This window comes from Strongylocentrotus purpuratus, unplaced genomic scaffold (assembly GCF_000002235.5).
Source record: "Strongylocentrotus purpuratus isolate Spur 01 unplaced genomic scaffold, Spur_5.0 spur5_scaffold_10, whole genome shotgun sequence".
NCBI lineage: Eukaryota > Metazoa > Echinodermata > Echinoidea > Camarodonta > Strongylocentrotidae > Strongylocentrotus > Strongylocentrotus purpuratus.
In genome coordinates this window covers 12127134-12140540 of record NW_022145595.1, presented here as the reverse complement: position 1 = coordinate 12140540, position 13407 = coordinate 12127134, and the positions used below count along the sequence as shown (strand labels likewise).

Sequence of the window (13407 nt, the reverse complement as noted above, 5' to 3'; positions counted from 1 at the left end):
AAAGGCGCTGATTTGTGCTTGTAAACTTGTCACAAATAATAGTAACAATGTCGTTTTTAGAAGAATGTGTAAGATCATTAATTATAATTAAAAACAATAGAGTACCTAGGTCCTAGGATAGAACCTTGTGGTACACCATTTGTTATATAAAAAAAATTGAAGAATTATTATTATAAACTACATATTGAGATCTATTAGAAAGATTACTTTCAAACCAAGATGACAGACAAATTTTAGTGTTGTTGAGTCGTGAGTCAACACACTGATTACTGAGCTGGGAGACATTGCCAGGCATAGTGCCATAAATCAACAACAAAAAAAAACAAAAAAATTAATTTAATTTAAAAAAAATAAAAAATTCTGTACCTGTGTATAAAGCGCACCCCCGACTTTCAATTTTTTCGGCGGCAAAAAAGTGCGCCTTATACACAGAGATTTACGGTAGTATTCTTACCTGTAACAGGTGCGTCTATCGTTAACATAGTACTTTCTTTTCGTAATATTTCTGTGCCCTCATTGATTATCCTAAGTGCAACCTCTTCTTCTAACCGTCCCTCTTGTAGGAAGTGCTGTTTGAGGACCTCTGGTCTGGGCTTCCCGGAGAGGTCATAGACCTCTTTCACCGTCAGTCTGTGCTTGGGAGGATGTGGGACACCTAGAAAACAACAAGAAAAAAACAATGTGTTACAGTTTGACTCTCCTCACTAGAATCTTGTATAGAATTCTACATTTTTGTTAAAGCAATTTGTGCTTTGGAGAATGTGGGACATCTAGAAAACAACAAGAAAAAAAATGTGTTACAGTCTGACTCTCCTTTTTGGAAACGTGTGTACGGATTCATGGAGAAACTAGATGAAAAATGGAATTCTGTATTGTTTAAAGCAATTTAAAGAGAGTGTTGCCTGATGAGATTACGTGTCTTTCCAACGGCCTGACTCGGGGGCCAATCAGGTATAATACGACTACGAACGACGCCACCGCAGCAATCACGTGCGTGCAACATACATGTACGTGAAACCGAAGCGTGAGGCGAACTATAGTCTGTTTCGCGAACGCTGACCATGTAGCGTTTAAGTCACTGACTAACGTTAAGCAAGTCCTTTCGTTTACTTGCTGTTGTCCAAAAGACGTAGATGGCGTTAACCAGTATTTTCCAACCTACACTCTCTTTAACAAGGATACAACAAGTAGGTTTGTACTTTTGACCTCAAAAGTGACCCTGATATGCTGGAGACCAATAAATGTAAATGTATGTGAATATGAAAAGCCCGGAACAGGGAAGTGACGGAAATGGAAATGAAATCATGCAATAGCCTGTATATTAGCATCCTTCATTAAATAAGAGAACAGACTGTTCAAATAATCAATTGTTGAGTATGAGTATGGTGAGTCCAAGATATTTGTTATAATACTGTATGTCTTCTCATTTCGTTTACAACTGTGTAATGAGGTACCCGAGTACACTCCCAGGCTTACAAGCGAATACTCGAATATTCGGATGCCATGTTTGTTTGTTTTTTAATTGATTTTTTTTTTTTTGCGGCCAAATATTCGAGTACGAGAAATCGAACTCGAGTAGTTGTCAACAGTGCATGTACTCGAGCAGCCCTACCATGTACGATAAAATGTTTGATGTAATTCATTTTATGTGGGAACACATTACCTGGGCATGCATGCCCAGGTAATGATCTTTCAGAGTACACATACATGTACATCAATGTTCACGGGCTTTGGGTAAGCCTGCTGAATCGTTCAAGCTCAATTCCACAGACAAAAGAAAAAGGAAAACAAATAGAGGAAGTTCACCATCCTACACAATACACATACATGTAAATATACAATGCAATGAATGCATCATATGTACATGTAGGTATAGAATGTTTATTCTTGTGTTTCCCTGCAGTACAGGTGTATGCATCCTTTTCACGATGCTAGGCGGTGTCAAGATTTTTTGCTCTTTTCTCCCCATGAGAACCTAGTTTGCAGACACAAACCCTTGTCACTCGCCGTGCGTAACAGTGTCTGCACTATGAGACTACATGTACAATAGGCTATCCGTACTTTAGCTGCTCGCATTTGCCACAGCCGGAAACTGACAGATCTAGGCTCTGCTCAAGGCTTCAGGATTTTAGGTTAAGTGCCAAATAATAAGAATAATAATAATCAGCTTTTATATAGCGCTTAAAGGTATTACAAAGTTTTGGGAAATTTTGAAAAATGGGTGGATAGTAATTCTTTACAATTTTGATATATTTGGATGCCCCTGTGGATTTATTAAAAACACCAGAAATTTTAGCCCCTAAAACACTTCTACTTTCGAGAAAAATTGAATATAAAGATTTACCGGTGCTCCCGGTAAATTTTGATAAATTTCAAATAGCTCCTACGGCCGTTCAATGGTAGCTGCGACCATGAAAATCTCAGAGTATGTAGTTGGGGTATAAAATTTCCGAACGAGAATAGCTAATCAGTCAATTTTAGTCAATAAACATTGTTTTATAGCTTAATTAATATCTTGACCTTGAGAGGGAGCTATTCAACATAAAGAGTTTATTATTTACAATTTCATAACTTTAGAGTCGATTTCGACCGCGACAACGATCACTGAATATTGTAGGATCGTATATGCTTCCAATATGTTCATTTGAACCAAATTCATGACCCCATACCAAAACTTTGTATTACCTTTAATACATCTCGGACGTCTCTAAGCGCTTTACAGATATACTATTACCCTGGTCATTGGATTCAGTGCTTGCCCGCACACACTGTGTGCACAATCTCCACTCCCTGGGGAGCATCCCAGCCAGACATTATTAGAGTCTTGCTTGCAGACTATAAAGCAGAACCTGCAAATGCCAGAGTTTACATGGAGTTGAAATTCTAAGCAAGGCATCACCTAGCAAGTTAGTTTTCACCCTCTCCCCATTTGCCAGACAGAAAATGACAGATCTAGACTCTGCTCAAGGCTTTGGGATTTGTGGTAAAGTGTCAAATTAGAGTCTTGCTTGCATACTACAAAGCAGAACCTGCAAACGCCAGTCTACATGGAGTTGAAATTCTAAGCAAGGCATCACCTAGCAAGCTAGTTTGCACCCTCTTCCTCTCCTCCTCATGAAATGCATGAACAGTTAATTCCACTGTGATACAATATTCTGTGATTACAAAGGAACATAAGGCCCGTCCTCATCAGCTCGAGATTGCCAAATAGCCTGCAATTTCGGATTTGGAAAATAATCCCGAAGTTACAAATCACGTCTTCATCAGCTCGAGACTTGACCTCGAAACGTGAAACTCTAGATATTTTACTTAGCGTTCGCGCATAGTGCCAAAAAGCAGGATATTTTGCAAACTAGCCTAAGATATCTTGGGATGATCATCTCGACCAAATATCCCGCTAATTGAATTGCAATTTCAGGCTGATGAAGACGCATATTAACTGGATAATTTGCGATTGGATAGTTCAAATAGCGGGATATTTGGCAATCTCGAGCTGATGACGACAGGCCTATGAAGGTGTGAATATCTCTATCTCAGTTTAATTTGCTGAAAGTCCCCATCTAAATTACTGAATGATTGATCACATGATCTTAGCAGTGGGCAAATTCAGGTCAAAAACTCTGGGTTAATCTAATCAGGATCTTCCATCTACTGGGCCATTCCATGAGAAGAAGGACATGACATCAAAAAAAGAAATGTACCTCTTATGTTAATTCTTTGATTTATCACTAACCTTATGCCATGGATGTTCATAAAACATTAGGGCCTTTCAAATTCAATACAATTTTTTTTTCATTTTTGTTGATTTCCTAAGATCTCAAACTATCATCAAAAACGTACATGTGGGACTGTAGCTGAAAAAAAACAATTTATTGCAGATTACACAGGATTCTTGTAATATTTTTTCCTGAAAATTTCGCTAATTGGAAAAAGATGAATATATTTCCATATTCTAAGGGGTCCTGTGATATTTAATCTATTACATAGGGGTAAAAATGGCCTCCGGACAAAATGTAACGCGAGTTACCGACATATTTGCTTCCTGTATTTTACTAGTCCATTGTTTCTTATCTTTAATATTGTGATCTTATACTAGTAAGTCACAACCTACTATCAAATTAAAGTAGGAAAGATTTTGTCAAGATTGTCTAGTATGAGGAGAAAAGAGGGTCTCGTAGAATTGACCATGTCCTTTTTTTGTAACGCGAGTTACCAAAATTCAATAATCCAAGAATCTAAAAATGTTTGTTCTTCAATTTTCTTTTTTGTTTCATTCAGTTGTTCTATATCTACCCTGTCCATGTTTGAAAAAAGTATCTTGTAGATCCTAGCAGTTCTAAAGATATAGGCACATTATCGTGTCAATGTACCCATTAAGTGTAACGCGAGTTACCATGGAATGGCCCTACTCATTTATCAGGCGACGAGTAGCCTGTTCACACTATAGACAATTCAACGTAACTTGTATAAAGAAACGTTGTATAGAGAACCATTGTACAGCAACAGGGACAAAAATGTACATACTGGAAAACAGTTGTAATAAATACAAGACAATAGATAGAAAAGTGTGTGGACATCAGAAGAAAATAAAACTTTGGCAATAAAGCTTTTAAGGATCATTTGCTAGATTACCATACACAGGTAAGCTGATATTTTCGCAAACAACAGCGCTAAAAATGTTTCTAGCTAGATTTTATTTTGACAATAACTGATACTGTAAGCTAGTACGCTACTTCCAAATTTACAATGCATGTTCGCGAGCAAGGATCTGCCTGGCTGCCACTGACCGCCTAACATCATGTCGTGCAACCTAGTATTATATTTTTGTTGCCCACAAAGTCCTAATTTTGTTGTTTTTTTCCTCGAAGCTGTACTATTTTTTTTTCTTCTGCCAAACTAATAATGACCCCCCAAAATAAAAAAATTACTTCAGCAACCTAAACAATATGCAATGATCTATTGGTCTTGCTCTAGCCTTCATGTGGAAACAAATGAATTACACCTAAAGGTCAATGAAATGAAATGACAACACAAATTAACAACAAAATGAAGTTGTCAAACATCAGAACAATTGAGTAGCATGCAGAGTAAATCATTGTCATTGCCATTTTCTATAATCTAATTAAGCAGGCCATTAACCTTTGATAAATGATAAAATTAAGTTTACAATGTCCAGCTGGGTTATACCCTTCAACCTCAAAATACATAATGGATGCTGTATGGCCTCATGTAACTACTCCCGACTATTGACATCCCTCTATGCCTGCAATGCCCACTACATTCTGCTAATGGGCGACAACTCATTGATTGTAACGATAACAAAGCCTGGCCCCTAGACCCTCAATGTTTATCCTGATTGTATTAGCTCTAGGAATCATCGACAATAGCATCTTTAAGACTTGATCCATACTTCCATCCCTATTGTCTTGTCAAAGGAAGGGGAAGGACAGTGGGGGTTAGACCAACAATGGGATATCGATGGCTACTAGGTGAGGGGGTCAGGCGATACATGGGGGGCATTTTCGGTATTGCCCCCTACTGAGATAATGATCTTTGAAGGTGTTCATGCCATATAAGATTCCCATGTACTACATGTATGCCTAGCATTCAATAGCTCTTGTATCATGCGGAGAGGAGAAAGAAGAAACAAAAAGTTGGAAAAAGTATTATAAATAATGTAATTTATTCTCATCTCTGTATTACAGTGTATATTCCAAAAGAGACATGTGGCAGTATGTTAATTTTTTACCATTCCTGGTTATTGTAATATTGACATTTGCACTCGATTATCTTTGTTGTAAACACTATAATTGTGAAATCTGTTATCCGTTGATTATAAAACCGTGAGAATGATCCTATTTGTTTGGATTATAATCAATAAACTTTGAATTGAATTGAATTGTATTGTTTTGCAATGTGTGTGTGTGTACGTGTGTGTACGTGTGAGGGGTGGATAGGGCTGCATAATCATCTCATAGCTAGGTTGGCACTACACAATCAATATTTCAGCATTTTGGATTAATTAAAGATGCTTAATTAAAAGTTCCCATGGCATCACAGTTTGCTCATATCGACTTGGTGGAATACCCTATTCAGCGCATGCAAGCTGATGGGACATCATCATCCCATTCACGTTTCCTCTGAGCAGGGCGACCTGAAGATTATAGTTATAAATTTGTTAATTAATTACTCAATATTCTAACTATCATTTAAGGGTCCACAATTGTACAAGCATTGCTTTTTGTTGGACCCCAATGATTCCAATATGTATTCCTTAATTGTTGTAAATGATTATAATTGATTTGTAATGTTGTGTTGGAAACAGAAATAAAATTGAATAAAATTGAATTGATGGAGACTTCAGTTTGAATCAGGGGGAGGGGCAGGTCGGGACGGGAGATATGGAGAGGGGGTGAGAGGGGGTGAGAGGGGGAGAGGGGGAGAGGGGGGAGAGGGGGTGAGAGGGGGAGATGTGGAGAGGGGGAGATGTGGAGAGGGGGAGATGTGGAGAGGGGGTGAGGTGGTGAGGGGGATGGTGGGAATTCGTGTGAGAAGTTTTCCTCCTGGTCGTAGTTTCTTTGAAATAGATCAACAAATACACTCTAGAAATTCAGTGTACATTACACCTCAGAAATGGCGGTCTGACAAATTCAGTGCAAGTTGCTGACCTTTTTTTTTCTCGTCCCCACTACAGTGCATTTTAAGCAAGCAAAAACATCCACAGTTGAGAGATAAAGGCATTATGGTAGGCAAACAAGTCTGACTTCAGTGAACATCTCCTCTATTTTCAGCGCTTTCTATAGCAGACAACTATATGTTCCGATGAATGGCCATGAAAAATGCAATTAACGTGAATGATAACAATGAAAAAAAGCACAACTCCCTTAATATCTTCCTTGCATTCTTCTATGCATCAATCTGCACTGACAAAAGTCACAATATCAAATATAAGGGAAAATGGCTTTTTTTTTCTTTAGCATTTGTTAAACAAGAACTGGATAATAGCAGGGGTCCAGTGTAAATACTTCGTCAAAGGAGATTATGAAAAGATGAGATATGTTGGTATATCACGAACAAGAGACAGGCCATCCTAATATACATGCATACAGTAGCAACCCACTATACCAATTGCAATTACAGTCGATGTACATTGTGTAGAGAGCCAATTCGTTCGTGAATAGAGAATTGCGACAGAGCTAGGGGCAAATGGTCGTCACTGCCTATTATCTAATGAGGTTTGTATTGATTGTGGTAAGAAATAGTCACAGGCAATTATTTTTGCAGAATTCAAATGTCTCCATTGTCAAGATATCGTGCAACCGACACCAACTCCTCCAGAGAGTGAGAGAGGCAGGCTGGGTTCTAACATTCCACTTTAGTAGTAGATCCTTACTAGCAACGAGCTACACGTTATAGCATACAGTGCCTTTAAAGGTGGTGTAGCATGGCAAATACTGGTTAACGCCATCTACGACTTCTTTTGGACAACTGCATGTAAACGAATGGACCTAATTAACGTCACGCTTCGGTTTTTTAGCGTATGTTTCATGCACATGAATGCTGCGGTCGCGTCGTCCGTAGTCGTATTATACCTGATTGGCCCGGACTCAGGCCACGGGAAAGACACGTAGTCTCGTCATGCTACACCCCCTTTAAGTTCTGTAACCATCGTTATCCCCTTCTTGTAGTTCCATGCTGTTACTAGGAGCTATCAAATTCAAAGTGCAGGAATTGGAAATGAAATTCTGGGAGAAAACACAAACATTAAAGGGGGGGGGGGTGAATAAAGTAGGATTTTTAACACATATTCATAGTTTCATTATTTATATTTGATCATAATTCATTCCTCCATTTGTCAATGATACATATAATCTAGATAAAACAAATAGTAATTATTAATTAAAAATACACATGACTACATCATCACAGGTTTGTTTACAAACGAAAAAAAACAAATAAGATGTATTGTGATGTACAATGGCAGTATGTCAACAGCACATTCTTGCATGAAATGTTCATTTGGGTTACGCCCACCTGTTTTTGAATATGACATTTCCATTCATAAACCTTTCTGCCGCTAATAAAGTGAGTCATGCTTTATGGCCCCAGGCTTGAGGCAGTCTCAATGTCACTGGCTACCTAAACATGAGAGTAATTCACTTTGCCAATTAAGCATCACGGACTAAGTCAACATGGAACAACAATCGAATGAATGATTTTGACAGAACCTTAAATAAAAAACCCAGTGACATAACGGCCCATTTACATTACTGGAAAAAACCATAAGATACCATCCGTGTTTGCTAATTCTGTTACTGTTTTGTGGGTCGTGCGCATGGACCACTTGTCGCTGATCTGCATGCGATAGCACAGAGAGAGGAGAGTCGCGTGAGGAAAAACGGGAATAATTCACCAGTGTTTCCAGAGCGAGCATTTATGCTCCAAAATCCGGCGTAGTGTCAGCCGCCATTAAAAAAAAAAAAACACACTCCAGAGCTGGGGTTTTTTAGTCTTGTTTATGGGTACATGTCGTTGCTTAGCAATTTGTAACAAAACACCGGAATGTGAGAAAAACCAATGGTTTTTGCTTGCAGTATAAAATCACTTTCTTATTTCTGTATCCAATTTCGTGTCCATCTGGTATAGAGTCCATATCGTGTGAATGGACCAGTGCATTTAGTGACATTCAGAAGAACACGGTTTTTAATCGAGTTCTAAATCATAAATCACAATGAGATTAAAAAATGGAAGTGGGGACAGACCCTTCATCCCATTATCTTCTCCCTGTATTGATTAGAACACTGAGTATGCCTGTTGCCATAGTAACTCATCTGCATTGTACCGGCACACTGTCCTTCATGGCTTGGGGTGTGCCTCTAACCACGGCAACAAATGAAAACCCGTGTTTTTATGCAAAAATATTAATTGAGTATACTATTGACGAATGCATTTCAGAGTCCATGTTGAATATATCAAAATTGAGGAGAATGATCAGGATTAATGGACTATTTATGATGATACAATTCTCTATATATAGATAATTGGTCTATTCTGGGAATTGAACATGTTTGTCTCAATAATAGGGTAGGATTCTTAAACTATCTTCATAGAGTAAGTTAATTATCATAACAAATAAAAATTAAAACACGGAACTGGCATATGTCTGTGCAAAGCCGGCAGCATTTAATAATAACGTATAATAATATTTCTGCTTATATAGCGCTTAATTATCGGCAGTGTCCGAAAGCGCTTTACACTAACAGAGTTTCTAAGCGTATACATGTAGGCACAGTAAGAGGCATTTTTGTGGCAGTTTACAATGACACAGTTGAAAAAGCCTAGAGCCTTATGTGACTACATGTACGTCTTGTTAAAATATGACACATTTTTGAAATAATGAAATACTACACAAAAAAATGCTTCACGTTTCTGTATCTTATGAGAAGAAAGAAATAGTGAGTGAGGATATTTGTTGCATGCAGCTACATTTGTTGATTCCCACTCGCCATTGATTTTCACGTAAAAAAAGAAGGAACCTTACAGTTTTATGTGAACACGCCATGAGGTTTTGAAACCAGTGAGTCTGTATATGAAACTTTTTTTTTTTTAAACTACTGAAGTATACAAAAATATAATACTACATGCTCTTATAAGAAGAAGGAAATAGCGAGAAATGTTGGATATTTGTTGCATGCAGCTACATTTATTCATTCCACTTGCCATTTTTTTCACATTAAAAAAGGGGGGAACCGTACAGTTTTATGTGAACACGCCTCAAGGCTTGGAAACTAGTGAGTCTACATCTTCCGCTGATATTGAGCCAATTAAAATTAACCTTCAGTCTGGGTGGCAGACTAATCAATGGAAATGAACTCTCTTCTGCTCCATGTTGGTTGCTAATCAATTGGATTATTTGGATGAGGCTCTTTGTTTGGAAGCACTCTCGAATCCTCTCATTCTCTGACATTAATTAGCATTATTCAATTCATATCTCTGGGATTACCGTTAATTAGCTTAAAGTGGGCTGGAAAAGTAAACTAGACATTCATCATACACAGGACATGGTTCGGGTACATACATGTACGAGTCTCCATGTTCCTCCATGTTTCATCATTATATCGTATCGTTTTACTCTGACATTAGCATTATTCAATTCATATCTCTGGGATTAGCGTTAATTAGCTCAAAATAGGCTGGAAAAGTAAACTAGACATTCATCATACACAAGACATGGTTCGAGTACATACGAGTCTCCATGTTCCTCCATGTTTCATCATCATAACTTATCGTCATACTCTGACATTAGCATTATTCAATTCATATCTCTGGGATTACCGTTAATTAGCGCAAAGTGGGTTGGAAAAGTAAATTAAACATTCATCATACACAGGACATGGTTCGATTACATACGAGTCTCCATGTTCCTCCATGTTTCATCATCATAACTTATTGTCATACTCTGACATTAGCATTATTCAATTCATATCTCTGGGATTAGCGTTAATTAGCTCAAAGTGGGCTGGAAACATAAACTAGACATTCACCATACACAGGACATGGTTTGAGTACATACGAGTCTCCATGTTCCTCCATGTTTCATCATCATAACTTATCGTCATACTCTGACATTAGCATTATTCAATTCATATCTCTGGGATTAGCGTTAATTAGCTCAAAGTGGGCTGGAAAAGTAAACTAGACATTCATCATACACAGGACATGGTTCGAGCACATACGAGTCTCCATGTTCCTACTAAGCAGGATGCATTGAAAATTGCACAGCATACAGCACGTACAGTATCAGGCCTACATACTTGTACATGCAAACTTTCATGTATGTCTAGCATGTGTTACAAGCAAACGTGACATACATGTACATCAGTATGTCGTGCACTAATACGTGTGCATATTAATGTATATGGAAATATTATCATGTACAGTGAATCTCATTGAAGGTGCCGCTTATACGTTGTATTCATTGTCGCAAAATGACAAGAATTTCATCAAATCAGTTGCTATCTAGAATTAATGATTGCTTTGATGACACTGAACATAGTGAACGTCATAAAGAACAATATTGACAGATGTTCCCCCCTCCCCCTAATCCAAATGCCTTTGCATATTATGCAAGGATTCAATGTGAGAGAGTTAGGGAGGGACCGCAGCAGCCTGTATGCATGCAAGCAGTCGAAAATGCTTCTCTTGAGTAACTCGGGGAGAGTCTGATGCCCGACTTAAAAACTGGAAAAGCACTCAACTCTGGCGAATATTATGTGAGAGGGAAGGAAGAAAGGTCACTCCAGCCATGCCACAGGCAACCAGCCACTTTTGGCATTCAAGTCAAGGATGATAGTCTCTTCTAAGACTCATGCGTTATATAATTTCCTGCATTCTTTCCACTTGTATGCCCAGTGCTGTCTAGGCCCAAATTGGCAAAACTGAACAAGCAAGCTTGAACAATTAACAGCACAATGATCGATAGAGAATAGCAACGGAAATGAGAATTCTATTCTCTCTTCAAAACAGGATTTCTGTATCCTAAAACAATGCACGGTATACAAATTGAATTCTACTAAATGACCAAACTTGAATGCCAGTTCTGTCTAGACCCAATTTAGAAACCTGCAATCTGACTTGAATGATAGACAGCACAGTGCAGGAATAATTGATAGAGAACAGCAACAAAATTGAGAATTCTATCCTCTCTTCAAATCAAGATTTCAGTGCCCTAAAACGTGGCACTTTGTAAAATGATACCAATTTACCAAAACTTGTGTTTTGTTTTTTCGATTCAATCAATCTGAATGTCACCATAGCACTCAACAGATGATCTATTAAATGTGTCTCAGCATACAATTTTATCCTGACAAACGTCATCATCAACATGAAGACATCTCTCATAGAACGAGATACCTTAATCAATTGGAATTCTCAATCCTGCTATGAAACTGTTTTCTACCTACAAAGATTCATTTGTTTGAAATAACTTAATAAATTCTATGTTTATTTATAGGCTGCAATTACATGTAATGAACAAGTTTTGCATTAAGCTGTACGTCTTTTCTCCTTTTCAATTATTTTGTTAAATCTTTTTTTTCTTCTTTTTATTCCTGCATTAGTACTAATTAACTTGACACTGTTGGCTGGTTTCATGCATCTTTATAATTCTACCTTTCTCTTTTTTTCTCTCTCTCTCATCTCTTTTGCTTGTCTTGAGCTTGTTGTATCCTTCTTACATGTATCTGTCATTTCCTTCCGTTTCTTAAGTTGCATATATTTTATGTTAATTACCTACAGTTGTATATCAAGTGCAAAATAAAAAGTGTTTTTTATTTTATTCAATTTCTTAAATGTTGCCCTTTGTAAATTTGCTTTATTAATGGTTATTTTTCAATATAATCTTCTAAACTATGGTTTCCTTTAGAATGAGTAAACTTAACTGATGGGTACTGTCATTAAATCTAAATATAATTTCTTGCACAATTTCAGTTCATAATAAAAACAGGTAAGAAGATCTACAGAGTGCTAAAAACTTGCAGAGATCCAGAAATATTCCCATGCCTGCCTGAGAATGTACATGTAAAACAGTACAATAGGCTTTTGATTAGATTGAATGAAGTAAACGTGCATGTGCTAATAGGGATTATATGCAACCTGGTAACACAAATCTCATAACAAAGGCTTCTCTTCACTGTACACCCCTAAAAAGTCAATACAAGGATGAATTAACACAAAAGGTTTATGACTGAAATAGAACATTCATCTGCTTAAAGTGTTGGTACAGGTAAGCGTATCATTTGTATAACGACACAAGCTCCTTTCTTTACTGCCTACTGTATACAGTCAATAAAAGGGATTGACCCTTCGCAGAAAAAGAGAGATGACAAAATAGAGCAGGGCGAAAGTTTATCTGCCCAAATCAATAGAATAGAATAACGTGATAACACGCAGATCAAAGATGCATGTGTAATGACTGAGCGACGCAGCATCTCTTTTCATCCTAAGCTCACTAGCGATCAATGTGAGCTGGCTGACATGGGCTCGCCTGCATTTATTACCTGCAATTTCATTTGCAGGGAAGAAATTGATAGCATGCAAATGTCAGCAGTGAGTTGGACGTCCATGTCAACAGTCAAAGTTTCCTACACAGCCAGCCAGCCAGCGAGCCAGCCAGCCAGTCAGCCAAACCTAGCCAAAGCCTGGCAGCGGTATAAGCTGAATTATTAGCTCCACTACATGGAGTCTATGTTAGCGGCATTTAGCACGTCAGGCCCACACACACACACACACACACACACACACACACTCTCTCTCCTCCTAACATGACATCCAATGTGTGCCGCTGCAGACAAGTTTGTATGCTTGATGATGATTAATTTGTGCTCCGAATTGATTTACCCAACCTGT

The 13407-nt window shown here is 37.8% G+C and overlaps 1 protein-coding gene across 7 annotated transcripts in view; it reads right to left on the bottom strand.

The window, feature by feature from the left end:
• Positions 1–13407, bottom strand: part of LOC588695 (serine/threonine-protein phosphatase 2B catalytic subunit alpha isoform) — a 99810-nt gene that overhangs the window by 76801 nt on the left and 9602 nt on the right. For all 7 annotated transcript variants that reach the window (XM_011680477.2, XM_011680478.2, XM_011680479.2 and 4 more), the window contains exon 2: positions 455–655. In XM_011680477.2, the coding sequence (XP_011678779.1) occupies positions 455–655 (201 nt within the window). The remainder of the gene's footprint in view (positions 1–454; positions 656–13407) is intronic.